The 18,068-nt window shown below is 48.4% G+C and overlaps 9 protein-coding genes across 9 annotated transcripts; 5 read left to right on the forward strand and 4 right to left on the reverse strand.

The window, feature by feature from the left end:
• Window positions 1-11: 11 nt before the first annotated feature.
• On the forward strand, window positions 12-1,724 carry N7484_011094 (ankyrin repeat domain-containing protein; the record flags this gene model as incomplete). Its single annotated transcript, XM_057121481.1, has 1 exon — window positions 12-1,724. The coding sequence occupies one exon, from the start codon at window positions 12-14 to the stop codon at window positions 1,722-1,724; it is 1,713 nt and encodes a 570-aa protein (XP_056967235.1).
• Window positions 1,725-2,654: 930 nt separating this feature from the next.
• N7484_011095 (uncharacterized protein) lies at window positions 2,655-3,836 on the reverse strand (the record flags this gene model as incomplete). Its single annotated transcript, XM_057121482.1, has 1 exon — window positions 2,655-3,836. The coding sequence occupies one exon, from the start codon at window positions 3,834-3,836 to the stop codon at window positions 2,655-2,657; it is 1,182 nt and encodes a 393-aa protein (XP_056967236.1).
• A 369-nt stretch (window positions 3,837-4,205) lies between these two features.
• On the reverse strand, window positions 4,206-4,751 carry N7484_011096 (CVNH domain-containing protein; the record flags this gene model as incomplete). The annotated part of the gene is made up of 4 exons (XM_057121483.1): window positions 4,206-4,246; window positions 4,297-4,406; window positions 4,471-4,481; window positions 4,548-4,751. The coding sequence occupies 4 exons, from the start codon at window positions 4,749-4,751 to the stop codon at window positions 4,206-4,208; spliced, it is 366 nt and encodes a 121-aa protein (XP_056967237.1).
• Window positions 4,752-5,624: 873 nt separating this feature from the next.
• On the forward strand, window positions 5,625-6,008 carry N7484_011097 (uncharacterized protein; the record flags this gene model as incomplete). Its single annotated transcript, XM_057121484.1, has 2 exons — window positions 5,625-5,699; window positions 5,766-6,008. 2 exons carry the CDS (start codon window positions 5,625-5,627, stop codon window positions 6,006-6,008), a joined length of 318 nt encoding a protein of 105 aa, XP_056967238.1.
• Window positions 6,009-7,024: 1,016 nt separating this feature from the next.
• On the forward strand, window positions 7,025-8,011 carry N7484_011098 (putative glycosyl transferase; the record flags this gene model as incomplete). The annotated part of the gene is made up of 1 exon (XM_057121485.1): window positions 7,025-8,011. The coding sequence occupies one exon, from the start codon at window positions 7,025-7,027 to the stop codon at window positions 8,009-8,011; it is 987 nt and encodes a 328-aa protein (XP_056967239.1).
• A 2,127-nt stretch (window positions 8,012-10,138) lies between these two features.
• On the forward strand, window positions 10,139-11,791 carry N7484_011099 (oxidoreductase, short-chain dehydrogenase/reductase family; the record flags this gene model as incomplete). The annotated part of the gene is made up of 3 exons (XM_057121486.1): window positions 10,139-10,571; window positions 10,628-10,704; window positions 10,766-11,791. The coding sequence occupies 3 exons, from the start codon at window positions 10,139-10,141 to the stop codon at window positions 11,789-11,791; spliced, it is 1,536 nt and encodes a 511-aa protein (XP_056967240.1).
• Window positions 11,792-12,769: 978 nt separating this feature from the next.
• N7484_011100 (uncharacterized protein) lies at window positions 12,770-13,579 on the reverse strand (the record flags this gene model as incomplete). The annotated part of the gene is made up of 1 exon (XM_057121487.1): window positions 12,770-13,579. The coding sequence occupies one exon, from the start codon at window positions 13,577-13,579 to the stop codon at window positions 12,770-12,772; it is 810 nt and encodes a 269-aa protein (XP_056967241.1).
• A 482-nt stretch (window positions 13,580-14,061) lies between these two features.
• N7484_011101 (uncharacterized protein) lies at window positions 14,062-15,219 on the reverse strand (the record flags this gene model as incomplete). Its single annotated transcript, XM_057121488.1, has 3 exons — window positions 14,062-14,720; window positions 14,775-15,053; window positions 15,144-15,219. 3 exons carry the CDS (start codon window positions 15,217-15,219, stop codon window positions 14,062-14,064), a joined length of 1,014 nt encoding a protein of 337 aa, XP_056967242.1.
• Window positions 15,220-16,371: 1,152 nt separating this feature from the next.
• N7484_011102 (M20 family metallo-hydrolase) lies at window positions 16,372-17,906 on the forward strand (the record flags this gene model as incomplete). The annotated part of the gene is made up of 3 exons (XM_057121489.1): window positions 16,372-16,487; window positions 16,592-16,906; window positions 16,961-17,906. The coding sequence occupies 3 exons, from the start codon at window positions 16,372-16,374 to the stop codon at window positions 17,904-17,906; spliced, it is 1,377 nt and encodes a 458-aa protein (XP_056967243.1).
• Between the last annotated feature and the right edge of the window lie 162 nt (window positions 17,907-18,068).

Below are 18,068 nucleotides of genomic sequence, written 5' to 3' on the forward strand. Positions count from 1 at the left end.
ATGCAGACAATATGCGACTACGAGTTCGAGATTTCGGTGTCCTTGAGCTGTGTGAAGCTGCCGGTGAAGGCCGCCTCAAGCGTGTCGAGAATCTGCTTGCTTTAGGCGTCGACCCAAATGCACGATTCGATGACTTACAATCCGTGCTTGAGGGCGTGGAAGATGACTGGGCTAGCGGCGAGAAAAACACACTGCCCCCCAGATTTCATCATGACTTCACTGAAGAGCCTCCTCTCCGCCGGGTTTCTCTACAAGAGAGAGGGGCTAGTTGGTCGCGCCCTGATAAGTCTAAGACCACGCGACTTATGAGCGTTCTGCTTGAACATGGGGCAGACCCTTACGCTCTATACCGCCAACGCATCCGTCTTCATAAAAGCCTGCCTACATTTCCAGGGCAATCTGTGGATCAAGAGCAATTCGATGACGAGGAACTAGATTTGAACCACGGGCTATATTCTCGGTGGGGTATCATCGAGAAATCCCAACGGATGGAAATCGAAAGGTTTCGTCTCGAGCAAGCATCAAACCCAGAGGCCCATAGCTTTTGTGAATTAGACCGTATCCCCGGCCTTGATCATGAGCACTTTATCGACCATGAAGATCGTCTGCCGCATCCGTATGGTGTGTGCGGCGTCATCCATTCTATGCTTGAAGCTGGGATGTTCGTGCAACCCGTGTTCGACTTCCTTGGAGACAGATTAGACGTGGAACGACGCGATCCGCAAGGGCGCACATTATTCCTTGCTGCTTGTCTGAGCTCACTTGGTTTGGATGGTGCGGTCGATGGTGACTGTTCCAGCCTCGCTGGGGTAAGCAGACGCGAGGGAATCTACGACAACCCATTCCCGCAACCGAACAATCCATGGATACAGTGTGAGCGCCCGAATTACACTACAAGGTGCACTGGCCCATCTCTGCTTCAATTTTTTGTTTCGCGTGGCGCAAACCTCCTTGCAGTCGACAAATACGGCAACAATGCTCTTCATCTGATTTTTGACGAGGACAATCGCGCAGATGATCGACCTGCTTTAAATCACATTGCGATCAAGTACCTGATCCAAAATTGCCCCAGTCTTATCAATCAGCCTAACAACGTCGGTATTTATCCGCTGCATATGGCGATACGATTCATGGGTATTGCCGGCGATTCAGGGAGAGAACCTCCAGACGCCCCAGAAGCTATCTATCATGTTGAGATCGCTATCAATGAGCTTCTTTCCGCTGCCGCCAACCCACTGGCCCGTGACTCTCGAGGTAATACCGTGCTTCACTATCTTGCAGCAAGCAAGTTAGGAGAGAAGAACCATCGCGTGGGTCATGAACAAAGGCGCTTGCTTCGGGATTTCCTCGACAAGGGGGCCGACCCAAAAGCGCGAAATTCGAATGGCCACACAGCACTGGAGATCTTTCTCACCACCGGCAATGACGACGAAATGCCTACCGAAGAGCTGGATGATTACGAAGATTTCCATGCGGTTGGCGAAGAGGTCCTGGATCTCTTTATACAAGCAGGCTACAGCCTTGAACAGAGAAATGCAGCCGGGCAGACGCTTTTACATATGGTAGCCACTCTGGCTTCCGAGCGAGCATATCCGTGGTTCAAAATTCTACAAGCCAAGGGACTCGACCCTTTGGCAGAAGATGAGGAGGGCAATACTCCTTTGGAAATCGCAAAAGAGAATAATGATTTGATACCGTACATTGGAAATGGGAGAATAGAGTAGGCGAGGAGGCTAGGGAGCACCTATGTGCGCAGCGCTCGGTTGTACCATCAGTGGCCCTGGTACCTTTACATGTGCAAAGCTAAGGCTAAAAGGGCCTGGGGTTACAAGTTTTAGCCAGCAAATCTGACATCGCGTTTCTGCAATGGTGCCTACATTGAGAGTTTATAATATTGTCTAATATACAATGGGGACCGTAAGTATTTCCCCAAGTGCGGGTCCGGTAGGGTCAACCCAACAACCAACTTTTGGGAAGGCATGTACCACTCAGTATGAAGAGGGCTTCAAAAAAGTCTTACTTCAGCCCATGACTATAGAAAATCATTTTGAGAAGATAATTTGAAGATCCATATAGCTTTGGTGACGATAGAGCGGTTTGAAAGTTGATGTGGAAAAATATGGAGGACCCGCCGAGGCATTCACTGAGCTTTTAAACTCCTTCAACATTATTTAAACATTATTGAAATTAGGACTTCTTAAATTATATCTAAAGTTTATCTACCTATAGAGGAAGGTATAATACTAATTAATAGTACCTTCAGGGGTATGTACCAGAATCATCGTGAGTAATACTATACGTAAATATTAATGTGTTAGTATAAAGTGTGACGAGATAATTACTAGTGGTTAAAAAGCTTAGGGTAGATTTTCATAAAATATTAAGAAATAGTTTTGTGCGTTAAATGGGTATCGATAACTAGGAGTAATTATATATAATTTCAGAAAGATATGGTGGTGTCGTGAACTGTTTAGTAAATACCGTATATATGATTGATGGGGTAGGCCCGAAACCTGATCTGTGGAGATACTCCTGACTAGATGGATAGTATAATATCTATGGGAGGAATTGAAGCCTGTTGAAAGTAACATGATCAATCTTCAGCAGTGGGCAGGTCAAGATGACTGAGCAACTCAAGCTCCGCGTCTGTATGGTTATTGACTTGCTCTTGTATTTGCATCATGTATGTCGTTCTGCCACCTCAGTCGCAGTCTCTCTTCTTTCCACTGTTGGAACTTGAGCGTCCGCTCCTCCATCGACCCATTTTCGTCGAAGAAATTTCCTGGGTCTGTCACCTGAAGTCCAGCCAGCATATGACCAAGGCCGAACTCCGCTATCGGGATCTCGTCAATCATCACTTGTATGAAGCCGATCCGCTCATAAAATATCCCGGCAGCCCAGGCATCATTATATCCCAGCCGGAGCAAAGAGGAAAGCTCAGAAGACACGTACGAAGCAAGCCACTCTGGTCTTATCACAGGAACATCACCAGCCTGCGACGTATAATATGCCTTCGAACGCCATTCCTCAAATCCAAATTCCGGGTCAGCTGTCCTTTGACCTTGCCATCCGGGCGGGGTTTGACAATTCAACCGAAGAGCTTCGATCACAATTCCCCTGTCCTTGAACACCCTCCCAAGAGCCACTCTTGCTCTTTGGTTCTCAAGCTGCGTTTCTTTATCAGCAACCCTTTCATTTTCTCCGACAACCACGATAGATTGGATTCGGGATAGCAATTCCTCTGCTCCCAGTCCCTCTGTTTGAACATGCTGCACAAACTCAGGATTCCCAGTCAGACGTGTCAAATCCTCATGTGACGGAAAGGACGGGCCACGCTTTAGAATCCGCTCTAGCATACTATAGAGCATGCTGGCAAAAGGCGGCGGATTGCCGTTCGTTTGGGACTCGGTGTCTCTAAACGCGTTGTGGTGTCGAGCTGCAGAGCTTGCAGAGTCAAAGGCCCGGAGGTTGATTGTCAACTCATCGATGCGTTTGGAAAGATTCGGGACAGCAAGCCAGGTTGGCCAAAGGTAGTGACCCTGGACAATCCCGACATCAAGAACATACGACACTCGACACCGAGAGAGGATTGCCTTTGTTTCAGCAGCAATTTGGCGGTTAACCAGCAGCAGAGCGTGGGCGGCCGGGATTTTCCATTCGGGCTCCTTCGCATACCAGACGCGCTCGGGAAATAACACGCTGAAATTGGTGTCGTGTAGCCGGACGCGATTTGATGGATATAATAATCCGTCTGTACGTTGGGAAGGGAAGTAAAGCACAAGCTCGATGATTTCATCGCGGAGCTCGCGGGGGATTTGCAGGAGAGACAAAGGCATTATTGATATGGGATTGAAGGATAAACCAAGGAGCAGGGAGCGGCTATTTATATGTCCTAACAACTACTCGCTACTCAATAAGTGCTAGCCCATTAGGTCAGACTATTACCGTTCGTGACGGTTATATTACTTTACGGTTTACCCGCCTTCAGTACAAACTTGATTGTCATAACTCAAGGGAACGCTGGCTTGTACATTCTTTGATGCGCTCTCGTCTTTGCCGCAGAAAATCCATGGAACATAAAGAGAAGGTCTACCACTAGCCGTGTGTTTGTAACTCGTTGTACAGGATATGTTAGTCATCCTTTCTAACCCCCGCTCTCCGCTGCACTGAGTACTTTACCAAAGCTGCAGATGACATGGTGCCGATTAGCAAGCCAAATTACCATCGTTGACGAAAATGCAATTGTCTGTACTCGTGTAAGCAACTATCTCTGAGTAATACTCATCAATGACTCACTAAGGCCAAGGCTTTGTCCACTAATATCGCCATCCTCGTCGGTGCACGAACAGCTCAGCATGCCCTGTTGCGATATAGAGCAATCAGTGCAGGATGAGGTGTATCCGCCTCTGAGCAGCTCAAGTCAGTCTCAGACACTTTACAATGTCCCTATCTCACCGTTGATTTTCTTACCCGTTTCCACACTATAATCAGAAGATTAGCATCCCAAATCTTCTCGTTCGCCTTGGCAACAGATTAGCAGCACGTACCTCGAGTTGATCATCTAGAAAGGCAACGCAGTTATTCAGATTTATCGAGGTAAACTCGAGTTCTCCAGCATCGTTGTCACACTCTGCCTGCAAATTGGCTCCGGTAAGAACGAGGACGGAGCACTGTAAGGTAAAGTGTCCGGCAACATGTCTGGGAAGAGCAGCCCCGAAAACCAGAGCAACAGCAGAGAATATGAGCTTCATACTTTTAGATGTATGAGGAAGACAATGAACTTGGAATCAATGCTGGTTGCGGATTGATACTAGTGACAAGAGCAGTCTTTATACTCTTCAGCTTCTCACCACGACTGCGATGCTCTCTTTCTTCGATGAGAAGGATTTCTTGCTTCGCGAACTAATCTGGCATATCAACCAAGAGATTATCCACGTGTATTCTTGTTTGTTACAATTTCAAATACCTATAAGGGGGCCAACTGGAAACGGCAATTCCGACAATGGCGCAGCCGAATATCACACCTCCAAGCAGAGGGGCCATGGTCATGATCATCAAAGATTCATCGAAGGATCTTTGGCTTCGCGAACCAATGCGACATATTGACCAAGAGGTAATGCACGTGTGGCCTTGTATGTCATAATTTTAAACAACTACAAGGGGGCTGGTTGAACATCAGGCCTCCAAAACACAGGGGCTATGATGGCCAACGACGATCCAAGTCATGAGCTCAGTTCTATATGGGAAAACTACCTTGACGATCAAGTTCAGAGAATTGCCCCAGTGTCAATGTATGATGAGCCTCAATAAGGCTACTGGCTGGTTATCATAAACAGATCCACTTATCACATTTCATGGCCGATGTCATTTCATCCTTCATCTTCCTCCGGCCCCAAAATCTTCAGCCTGGCCCCATGGAGTCATAGAGTGTGCGAGGTAGCATATCTCTTTGCTCAACCTCTTGTCACGGATGAGTTGTTTGGCCGGTCCGCGAAATCAGGTATAAAAGCGCCCTGATGGTACTCGTCCAGAAGACATCAACGAAACAAACTCAGCAGACCGAGACATCAAATCCAAATCAAAACACTACATTGCCATTCTATATTTTCCCTCCACGAACGACAATGCACTTTTACAAAGCTCTCCTCGCAGTCCCAGCAATGGTCGCCCTTGCTACCGCAGCCACCTTGCCGATTGAAGTACGCAGGCCAACTCTTTCTACTCCTTTGACATAGTGAATCTAGTGCTAATGCGTCTCGTTTTAGAACCGGGCTGCTACGGACAACTGCCAGGACAACCTGGGTGACTGCTACTCCAACGGCTGTGCAGGTGTCTTCGAGAACCCCAATGATACCACTGGTCAATGCACCGCTGGTACCTGGAAAGGCTGCCCGTGCGAAAAGTGCGGTGGTGGAAATGGATATGTTGGGGCCTGTGATGCGAACGGATGCGCGGGATATCAGGGCGTTTGCATGTCCGGCGACTACCAGGGTTGTGGCTGTAACTAGACTGATCGGCGGGATCCTTGGGGGAGCCAAAGCCTGATATTTCTTTGGCCTGATATTTGGAAGAATTTGTAGTTAGTGAACAATTGGGAATTGTGATACTTGAATTTTGCCCTTAAGCTATGATACGCCTCTCCGATTGACCTCAGTTGTCGCAGCATTCAATGTATTAAGAGTATATTTTTGGGATGCGGGACTAGTAGATGAAGATGACTTGTGTTCATCATGCCTCGACGGTCGTGTGTCGACGGTTTACACGGGCTAGTAATGATCGTCAGTCCAAAATAGACTTCCTACATGTAAAAGCGGCTGAGAAGGGGGAGTATGTTGTGTAAAATTATCGTATGTCGTATATCTTTCGACTTAGCGCCAAGTCCTCTGTATAAATTCTCTAGTCACTTTTGTGAGAGACTGATGATATGACATATCCAATGTCTAGACATACTAAACGTCTAGAAGCGTAGAACAAGGGTCTCACAAGGATGAGAGAAAAGAAAGAATTCTTGGTATCAGCTATGTATCTGTATCCAGGGGAAATATAACTGAAGGCATGGGAATAAGACAGAATTACCACTGTTTTACTCAGTTCAGGTTAAGGTTAAGCCACCGTACAGTAAACGGTTTTCATACATAGCGGGTTTAGGTAAAAATTGGGGCTGTTCCAGCCCGGGGGTTCAATGGGGCCGACGCAGGATTCTAAACTTCTGTCTGCTGAATGTTGCAGAACGTGGGCAGTTGAACAATGTCATTGGCCACGCACCATGTGTGATGTTTGGGAGATCATCGTCTTGGCTATGCGCTAGCTTCACTGGGTCAGTTCACTTGGTCTTAGCTTCATCTTTGTGGAATCCCTGAGTACATGATTGGTCAATAGCTATGTTGTGGGGCAGCCCGCATGTTGCCGCCTGGACCCTGTGTAAACTTAGGATCATTCCGTCTTTTCAGCTGAGCAGAGAGGGGAGATACTAATATGGGGCTGCCTTTGCTCTGCTTAGGGCTGGGACTCAGGCTCCCGGAATATGCCTTATCATTCTCTGAAGTCGGCCGCCATACTGGCGATTGCGGTAACATGGGTCCTTATTACCTTGCTTGGTTTCCACCCAATAAAAGCCGTTCGAGGCTTATTTTCATCAGAGACGAGGGTCGAGAGATATGATTTTCAGGAAACCACGGAAGAGGCGGCATGTTTCGACGGCAGCGATTTGTCAAATCCAATCCCGAATGTCGTTCACTTTATTTGGGGAATCCAGAATCCCGAGATAAACTTTATCAACTACCTCGCGATCCGGTCGGCGCTGATCTCCCTCCAGCCTGATACGCTGAATATTCACTATGAAGAGCTCAACCTGGGCAATGTCTGGTTCCAGAAGCTGCGGGATAATGTCACGCTCGTCCATCACGATTTGGCTCTCGAATACCCGAAACAGACGCAAGAGAAATGGCAGGTCAGCCATCTTGCTGATGTGCTGCGTCTAGATATTCTCCGACAAGAAGGCGGGATCTATCTTGATACAGATGTCATTGCTCTCCAGTCTTTTGATTCTCTACGGTATAATAAGAGAGATGTTATCCTAGGCCACGAGGGAGGGGATCGTCACGGCCTCTGCAATGCCGTCATCGTCGCACGTCAAGATGCGTCATTTCTTCACCAATGGAAAGAGAGCTATCGTAGTTTCTCTGCCGATGAATGGAACTACCACTCGGTCATTCTTCCGAAGCAAATGGCGCTAGACTTTCCCGATCTGGTCTGCTCGCTAGCTCCAACGGTCTTCTTCTGGCCAACATGGACAATAAATCATCTCGAATTCATGCATGAGCCCATCACCGCCGACCAGGCAAAAGAAGTGGAGGATTCGCTGAGTGTATATGGCGGCGGATTACACCGTGATCAGCTGGCCTATCACGCGTGGAATCAGGTAGCTCGAAAGTATCTGAAACTGCTGACGCCAGAAATTGTTAGGGGCACGGATACTCGATTCAATATCATGGTCAGGAGATTCCTTTAGCTGTCAGTATTTTCTTTGTGGTGAATACCTTGCTATTCCAGCCTTGGATAAGAATGTTTAAACACCCACAGTCAGAATTGGCCTAAAGTGTACAAGCTAGTATGCATTCAGAACTAGTAAGAACACAACGGGATCTAATTCATTGTATAAATCACCAAGCTATCGAGGACAGATCAGAATCACCCCTTAACGCTCCTAGAACTATAGCCCATTGGGCTCAAACCTTAGTTTACTCCGATAAGATAGTTAGATAAAATTGGCCAGAATATTGAGGTCACCCCTCCTGCCTCAGAAAAGGGGTCATTCAATATGGACCCATGGGACAGTCCATGAATCGAGAATGAGAAACGACCGCCGGTACCGGATTCGAGCTTTCCAGTTGAATTTGGATCTCGCTATAAATAGTGAATACCAACTTATTAATCTTCCGGCCAAAGTCACATGTATATTGCTGACTAAGTTATCGAAAGAACACCCGGGGTAAGGTTGATGATGTAGATTGGATCGAGATCTCGCACTTCATATTCTATTTCAGTAAGGATTTTCATCGATCCAGTCAATTGATACACGCGGATGCTTAGATGTTGTTTGGTTCTCCACGCAGTTGTGGTAATGATATACCTGAAGTCGGGGCTTGACCGAATATATATCCACTGGCAGAGCGCAATACTCCAGTCTAGACATCAAAAGATCATGTTTCCCCAGGCCCCTGGAAGCTTATGTGCGAAGATACCCCAGGTAACCCTGGAAAGGGAATGTATAAATCCAAGGCAAATCTTGGAAGTGGAGGGAAAACCGTTTAATCGGTTCATCGGGTCGCTTGTCCCGACTTTCTACAGTGGCGAATCCCACGTTTTTCCTGTTCCTGAATACCCGAGGTAGAGGTTACCCTCTTCGCGCATCGAATAGATCAGTATTTTGCGGTCGCTTCAATCAATATGCAAATACTACTGTAGTACGCATGAATTGATATCACTATACATATTTATATCACTGCGACGTTGATCACAATGTACGCCACTGCAGGGCGCAGTGAGACCTGTACGCCCGGTGCCGATCGTCTCGCCCAGTTTTACCTCTTCGATGCATCATGAATCATGCACTTTTCAGGTACGAGCTCGTGAGTTTTCGCTGCTGTATGGATCCATGGATTTCAAACAAAATTCTGCCCCCAACAAGTAATACGCAGGGCCAGCCCGACAAGTCCCTGAGGGTGTGGTGGATCCACTCTGCATCAGCATTTGACGACGCGCAGGGTTTTCTCTGGTACGCCACATGTCCACCTGGACCACCATGGGCCAACCAAGTACCCCAAGGTTTTTTCTGCCCAAGTCATCGTCCTCAGCCCTGATGACAACATGTTCCGTCCTGGCCGCCGAGTGGTGGGCTTGATCTCGCGATGTGGGCCAGGATGTGGTTAGAATGACCGTTTACGCGGGTGATTGGCTGGGGGTGGGACGGGCTAAGGTGAAACTAAGATGCCGCTAAGATCAGACGATGAGCGAACTACGTCCAGATTACAGTGACAATCTCCTTTTCATGCATGTCATTTCTCTGCTCTGGCTCCACAAGTGCCTCTTGAGTTTATGATTGTGAGAATTGGGGCACCCATTAGGCATCAAGGGCACAGACTTTATGCACGCGACACCGACTTTTCTCCCTTGTCCGGATCCCACGGGGAGGTGACGTCTTCCATTTGCAATCCCTTTGCCATATATAAGGCCATTATGAGTGCCGAACCACTGGTTCGACCCAGCGTTCCTGAGTCCAGACGGGATCGAGACTTATGTGGAGATGAGTGGGTTCGGGAAAAGTGGAGCTTCAGCGCAAAAAAAAAACTGAAGAAGACAAGACCCAGGTACTATTCCGGCCCGGATGACCGAAGAGAAAATGTTCTTATAATTTGCTCTTGGTACATGATTTCATTTTCTAATTTCGGTTGTACCTTGCATTGACGGTGAACTGGTGCGATACATCCCTTGCTTTTGCTTCTCCCCGCACCGAACTAATTGGATGTATAGAGTGCGGGCGTTTGGATCATCACATACAGAAGACATGTCACAGCGCTAAGGCAATTGGAGACGAACCCCTCATCGCAACCACTTTTTAAGCCAATTGTAAATTATCATGGATAGAGAGCACGAGGCGCTGTCCACCGACTCCTTCGGGGTCTGGTACCAAAATGAGCTGCCGGTTGGCTCATTATCTATCATGGACGCCGACGCAACCTACCACGAACCCCTTTCTACAGATGCGCCTCTGTCCACTCGCTCAATTGGCCTCACTGGTACATTATCTCTCCACGATTATCGCAAGCAACTTGCACAGGCTGCAGAGTGCATCGACGATCCCGTAGATCGTTCCGAAAAGACACTCCGACGCAAAACAGGAACAAGCAATTTAAACCGTCCACCAGAAAATACTACCGTTCCATACGCAGTCTCAACGGCGTCATCGGTAGCTTCAACTCCACCACCACTATCACCGTCGTGTTCGCACAGCGTTCTCTCTGTGCGAAGTGAGCAAGACGAGGTCTCAGAATCTAGTCAGCTGCAGTCCGGTAAGTCCTGCAGAGATAATGCATCAAATTAAACACAAATTCTAATTAAACTGCAGGTGCGCCTACCCAGGGACCACGAGTTAGCCTTGTCTCGGAACATCTGACCCGTCCTAGACCCAACAGGAAACGATTGGTGAGTAGACTGAAACCTGGATAAATACTCGTTACTCGCCCCTTCTAACCAATTTTTCTAGAATACATTTCGCCAGAAGCTCGAGGCGCGGGGACAGGCTCAGAATTCGCCTTTGTCTCGCCCCCAGAAATCAGATCCGATGTTGGCCACCACAGCCGCCACCATCTCGCATGGCGGGGCCTCCTTTGAGATTCTGAACCCGCGAAAGTCCTTGGACTTCGCTCGGATTGTCTCCTTCATCGAAGATGTCGATAGCTGTTCCATCTTCTCGGACCAAGGTCGAGATTCAAAGGTCTCCACATTCTCCATAGATCAGGGACTGGATCGATACTCTCTCTCCCAGTTCACGGATGCCTCATTACCATCCCATTATTCTTCTCAATCCTTGTATACCACCACCCCCTTTTCATCGAGCTATTCCACACCCAAGAGGCAAACAGCCGATATCCCATCCAGCTCATTCTCAGATTGCTCTTCCAATCTACATGACTCCTGGGGCTCATACGAGTCAAAACAACTACACGACATGGTCGGAGAATCCCCACGGCCACGCATGGCATCCATCTCAGAGCGTCTAGAAGAAAGAGAGGATCTACCCTCCGATCCCGACTCCCCACGTCCACTCTCATCTTCCCCAGCAACCCACTACTCGGGCGAAAGCGAGATCGGCGAGCCGGGCTCCCCAGTCTACGCCAACGGCGAATGGTCGCAGGTCGACGGCCGAGACCGAGGCATCTTCCTCGAGCTCCCACCATCTTACGAAAATGAAAATGGTCACGAAACTGAAAATGAACATGACAACCCTCCTTCCCCTTACGATACATACCTCGCCAACACTATGTCCCCTGCCTACTCACATCACGATCACGACTATGACCCAATCTACCATGACCCCCATGTTCAATCCGTGCTGGCCGCAGCCAATGCTGAGACAATGGGCCTCCGCGGGCATCCTGCTCGTGCGCTGGACGACTTGCAGCGGAGGTTCCAGAGCTCTGTTTCCCTCGGAGACGGGAAGAGCAAAGGCGATAAGCTATCCCAGCGGAAAAAGCTACGAAAGTTCTTCAGCTGGCGGTCTGGGAACTGAATGCTTACAACATGATACCACGATGAATGGCGGAGTCCTTCTTCACTTCTTTTTTCATTTTTCTTCTGACCTGTATTTTTATCCCACCTTTCGATTATTTCTTTTATTTCGCTTTGATTGAGTCTGAGACTTTTCCATATCACTGGTCCTGATACAGGATAATCAAATCATCTTCATTGGTCCATAACTTTCTTCTCGCTCTTGATCGTAACCACCCTAACGAACCTTAGACCTAGGCTATGAATGTAGCCAGCCGCTAGATACCTACCCAGGCACCAGAAAGCTGGGTCTCAGTCAATATCAAAATCCCGGATTCCTCACGAACCCCAGATCACTAATGTTAAATCGATCTGACCCACCGGCATAGCCGGGATGGTACATGACCTAGTCAAAGACAGAATATCTCCCCACGTTGATATGCGTCACATAGAACGATTTAAAATCGTTCGAGATGTTAGGTGCTTTAACTTTAATTCAGCTGCTAGTTCCGGGATCTTGCAGCGTGTCGTTTGTAGTTCTGAAGAAAGTTTTAGATTTGGGTTGTGGCTGGGTGTTTCGGATAGTGGTTCTCTCATCCCTTTCTCATATTTGTTGATTCTGTCTGAAGAACCTTGGACCAAGGATGTGCTCGTGCTTGGGAAAGTTGGTGAGTAGGCAAGGGGCCTTCTGAAGTATCACCAATTAATGCCAAGGCCTCCCAGCCACCCCAATCATCCTACGATCTACATGGAGTTCTTGAACCGTCTGTTCATTTTTATCAACAGTTGCAGATTTATATTCCGCAACAAAACTGATAGAAGACAGTTGAGCTGAGCAGGCAGTCGAAAGAAAGCCAATCAAGTCTATAAACGGGTATCAATTTGAAGTATATACAACGAAGTCAAATGAGCCTAGCCATGACGTGCTCAAGGCTTTTCGGCTACAGACGCCAGCGCCGCAGTAACCATACTCTTCCGCCTAAGGCCCTGTTCATTGCGCTTAGACGCATCCCTCCCCCGCAGAAGAAGGATAATGACTCTTTTCAATCCGATGTGAATGTATAGCACCCGAGCTACTCTTCCGTCTCCCCCGTGCCTCCAGCGACTCCGCAGGCCCAAATCTACTACGGTGCTGCGTGAGAGCTCGCCGTCGTGGCGAGGGACGTGGCGGTAAAGAGCTGGGGTGGCATTCGTCTTCACAAGGAATAGAGCCGAATGCATCATCGGTTGCGCGGCGGACAGAATCGATATCTCCCTGGTTACATTGCAACTGGGAGATCTGCTGCCGTTGGCTGCGGATGCTGAGGAGGTCTGGCTGTGGATGTGGGTAGTCTGGACCGTCTAGCGGAGGAAAATCTGGGGGGATAGAGGTAGGACTTGGGTTTGAGCATAATGATGGCGAGGAGAGGAGACCATCGTCGTCGTGGTCTGTGTCTGGTGGTGTCAGGACGTAACCAGCGTACTGGCCGGATCGTCGGGGTCCATCATTGAACCGAGTCCGGTCCGGGAAGGACTCGCCATTTGGTGTTTGGAGGGTATGTTCGTGAAGTTTTTGTGTCAATGTTGCGATGGATAGACGCTTTGATTCGTAAGGGAAGGGCACAGATGTCGGTGGTTGTTGTTGGGATCGAAAGTATGAAGACCGGGATCGAGAGAGTGTGCGGAAGCGGTGCGATGTCGGCGACGGGCAGCGAGATGAAAGTGGTGAGATCAGATTGCTGTCGCCGTCTATCATGAGGCGGTCTTCTGTATTAAGCGCTAACCGGGTAGGCCGTGAGGAGGGCGAAGAAAAGGAGAAGTCCTCAAACATGGTGGCGAGTGTGTGAGTCAAGGGGTTGGGTTGTGGATGAGTTTCAATCGATGTTGTCCTGCGCTCGAATCCGCAGCAAGACTCTTCAGTCTGGCTGGACAGATCACAGCAGGGCGCATAAGGCGATATTTTATCTGTTCGGAAGAGAAAAGTCCGATTTTGCCTCTGAAAAATCTACTTCGATCCATTAAACGCTGTGTTGCTGAACCCCGGATGCACAGATTATCCGAAGACTGTAATGGAAATAGGGATTTCAGAAATACGCACTCTTCATCCATGGATCCATCCGTGCCTTCCCAAGATTACCGTTCCAGAGGCGAATGCACGTGATTTGGTATTTGAAGCATCGCAACGGGGACTATCTGAATTATATACTATTTAGATTACTCAAGGATGGATTCATACTTCATTTCAATGATGAAACAACCCTAGACCGAAATATTAAGCGTTTGAGTGGAGTTGGTGAGCAAAGGTGACGTCGATCACTTGCCACAGATCGACGAGAACATCTCCAGAGTGTGCTTCCACACTAACTTGCCCGTTCCATTCTGGCGTGCCGCCTCAAGAACTTTCTTATTGCCTGTGATTGAGCCATCCCAGCTCAAGAGATACGCCCCGCTCCCGGGCTTGCCATCAGCCCCGATTGCCACGTCGCCGGAGCCGGAGCCTTGGGGCGGGTATTGTGGACTAGTCGATGCATACAGATGTCGCTCGCCGCTCTCCTTCAAAGGCACCATCCACGGTTTGGCAAAGACGGCCAACGCATTGATCGCCATCTGAGTGATCGGGTGGAAATCTCGCATGAGGCCTGTCTTCACGCCACCAGGATAGGCATGGATGAAACTAGTTGCAGGGTGGGCCGCAGCGAGCTCCTGCATGAGCAGGCTGTTCATGGTGGTAGCATGTCCAGCGCAGTTGCGGAGTGAGTAGTGGGTCTTCAGATCCAGGTCGTCTAGATGAAGAGAAATTTCATCACCGGGTGATAGGACGGACACAACACGCGACAAGTTGTTGCCTAGGCCTTGTTTACCTGAGTTATTGGCAGTCGCAGCCCTGCTCAACTGCGGCAGTAAATTCAGAGCGAAACGCGCTCGGGAGTAATAGTGGAGACTGAACTTTTTATCCAGTCCTTCCTCGGTCTCTAGATAGGAAATTAGTCAACCCCCGTACTGTGTATAGGATATGCAGTGAATACCATCTCGGCCCTTCGTCGTCATCATGCCGGCTGTCATAAAAAGCAAGTTCACCTTTTCTTCCTTTTCCTGAATTAACTTGCATGCTTCATCGACACTGTGCAGATGCGCAGCTTCGCATTTCACGAAGCTAATCTGACCATCTGGGTTGATTTGGCGGAGCTCCTCAATGATTTTAGAAGCTTGGGTCTCGTTGCGCCCGACAAGGTAGACCCGGGATGATTCAGTGTCTCGTACAAATGCACGAGCTGTTGCTTCTCCTATCCCGCTGGTTCCGCCCACTGCAAGCATTCATGTCAGCTTTTTTTTATCAATTTGCTCTCTGACAATGCGTAGAGATCATGACCGGATAGGAGTGGAGCTTGGTTTACCAAACACAGCCACGAGATTTGGACCGAAGTCCATCAAGCTGGAATTGTTCTTTTGCACGGTTCCAAGGGACACCATTTTGCCTTTGATTTTTTTGAAGTTCAGATTCCCAGACTGCTCAGACTGCTCTGACTTGTTCGTCCGCAATCGTTCGTCCGTCTCCGTCACGTGTTATGGACACCAAACAACATGATTGGACGAGATGAGAGCAAATTGGAAATCGCCCGTTTGTGTGGGAAAGGCATCTTGCACCATGCTAGTATTTGAGAACCAACGGTTCAGTGTATGTTATTCAGTTCGCGTTGGAGACACATGCGCTTGGTGTGTGCAGCTCATCTATACCGGAGCATATTAGCTTCGAATACTATAGTCTATAGCTTCGATATGACCCACAATTTCGGTTGCCAAAAGGCTAATAGAGCAGAATGCTCATAACATTAGGAATATCAGTTATCAGCACGTGCGTGCTGATACAGGCCAGAGGCAAAGTGATAGGAGCTACGTGGGTACCATGAGAGGAAGTTAAGAGAGGCAAAACATCAATCATATGAGCATTGAGCATATGGAGAGAGACAATAAGCGGGACCAGGGAACAAGCCCCTGTCTCCCACCATTTCGGGATTGCAGGAGTCCTTTCAGGTGGGTGAGTTTGAAAGGGAGGTCATTTTTAAGATTGAGTAATCCCACGACAAGATGTGCTTGTCGTACAAGCCCCACCAAGATGTTGAATTTATCAACAGAAACGCGAGTAGAACATGACTTCAAGGTATTTTTGAGGATTCAATGGCATCCCAATCGGGAGTCAAATTGTGGAAAGTCGTCGAATACATCAAGATGCTTTTCTCCAGCATCTTGTAATACTCCACATAACATCTTCGTAGAGTGCCATGATACCTTCCTGATCCCAGTATGTGACAATAGGTCTATGGGTTGATGGATCTAACCCTCAGAATTACAACAATGGAGATGCCTCCTCAAGTACCCCATTGTGGGGCATGTATATCGGCATGTCGGCAGATGCTATCAAGGGCGGACTTTGTCCGCTATTCCCCGCTTCTTATCAATGACAACAACATTGGATTTTGGAATTATAAATATCATCTACGTTTCGCTATGGCTGCAGCGCAAGCTTTACGTACGACCCTGAGAACGAGTCGGCTCGTGTCACCAACCAAAAAACTGTTTTCTCCGCATCTCTACAACCCCTTCTCGACAACAGTATACCGCGCCATGTTGACGACAGCATTGTCCGAGGCTGAGGTATCAGCTTTGAGAGCAAACAAGGAGAGACTTGCAAATGACCTACATGAGTCATGTCAATGGGGATCTGGAATTCGCTGGGGAGAGTGAGTATTTTTGTAGCTCTACGAGCACGAGCTTTCCACGACTCAATCTTCAACAACGCGGATTAGTACATACTTTGCTAATTGTGGATTTTGTGTCTCTACAGAGGATCAACAGATACTGGAATGCAGCGCCTTGCCCTGTCTGAAGAGGACAAGAGCGTCCGGGACTGGTTCATTCGAACTATGAAAGACCTCAAGTGTCAGATTACCATCGACGAGATGGGCAACATCTTCGCAGTGCGTCCGGGTCGGAGGACAGATGTGCCAGCTACTTTCATCGGCAGTCACTTGGATACACAGCCTACAGGAGGCCGTTATGATGGCATTCTGGGAGTTTTGTCAGGCGTGGAAGCGATCAAGAGGATGGACGAGTTGGGCCTGGAAACCGAGGGAGGTGTAGGTGTCGTTAATTGGACTAAGTACGATAGTGGACTCAAATATTATATGTTAGATATTTGCTAACACTTCAATAGCGAAGAAGGAGCCCGGTTCCCCATCAGCATGATTTCGTCTGGCGTCTGGGCAGAGTTCATTTCGCTATCCCAGGCTCACGAGCTCAAGGAAGTACCCACAGTAGCTTCGCTGCCAACAGCCAGCTCAGCTCCCGAAACTATGAAGAGTGCCCTCAAGAAGATCGGCTACCTCGGCAGCGTGCCCTGTTCATATAAAACCACGCCAATGGCAGCTCACTTCGAAGTGCACATTGAACAAGGGCCTCATCTGGTTTCAGCTGGCCAAAGAGTTGGAGTGGTCACTGCAGTGCAGGCCTATCGCTGGTTCCGGTTGAATGTGATCGGACGAGACACACACACAGGAACGACTGCATTTGAACACCGTGCAGACGCATTGTATGCATTTGCTCAGATGATGGTTCGTGCAAGAGAAGTCGCTGCATCTAAAGGCTGTCTCGCTAGCGTTGGTATCATTGAGGCTAAGCCTGGAAGTGTAAACACCGTCCCTGGAACTGTCAGCTTCAGCTTGGATATTCGTGGACCTGAAAGTGCTTTGGTGCTCGAGGTCGAGAACCAGCTTCGTAGCGATTTTGATGCTATTGCTGCCGCAGAAGGCGCTGGTATTGGAAAGCCTTGCCGTGTCGAATGGACGCTTGACTTTGACTCGCCTGCTGTCAAGTTTCATGAGGACTGCATTGATTGTGTCCAGGAGTCTGCCCATGCTGTCGTAGCGGATGCGCCTGTGGCAGACACCAAGTCCTTAGTGAGGACTATCATGAGTGGTGCAGGTCATGATAGTGTCTTCACTTCCAAGCGAGTGCCGACTAGTATGATCTTTGTTCCGTGTAAAGATGGTCTGAGCCATCATCCGGAGGAGTTTTGCTCTGCGGATGATTGTGCAACTGGGGCGTCTGTTATCCTGCAAGCTGTGGTACGATACGATCGAAAGCGATTCACCCAGAACTAGAAGTACACAAAACAGAATATTACCTACCAAGTGACTACAAAAGAGAAACTACGATTCTACTATGAACAAGATTGGCACCGAATCATGATTTTGCCATTGAATAATCTAGCTAAATCATTAAGCCAGTGACATCGTTTCCGCTTTTTTTTAATTTCCTGTATC

Source organism: Penicillium longicatenatum (genome assembly GCF_028827895.1).
Source record: "Penicillium longicatenatum strain IBT 33135 chromosome Unknown contig_7_segment0_segment0, whole genome shotgun sequence".
In the NCBI taxonomy this organism is placed as follows: Eukaryota; Fungi; Ascomycota; class Eurotiomycetes; order Eurotiales; family Aspergillaceae; genus Penicillium; species Penicillium longicatenatum.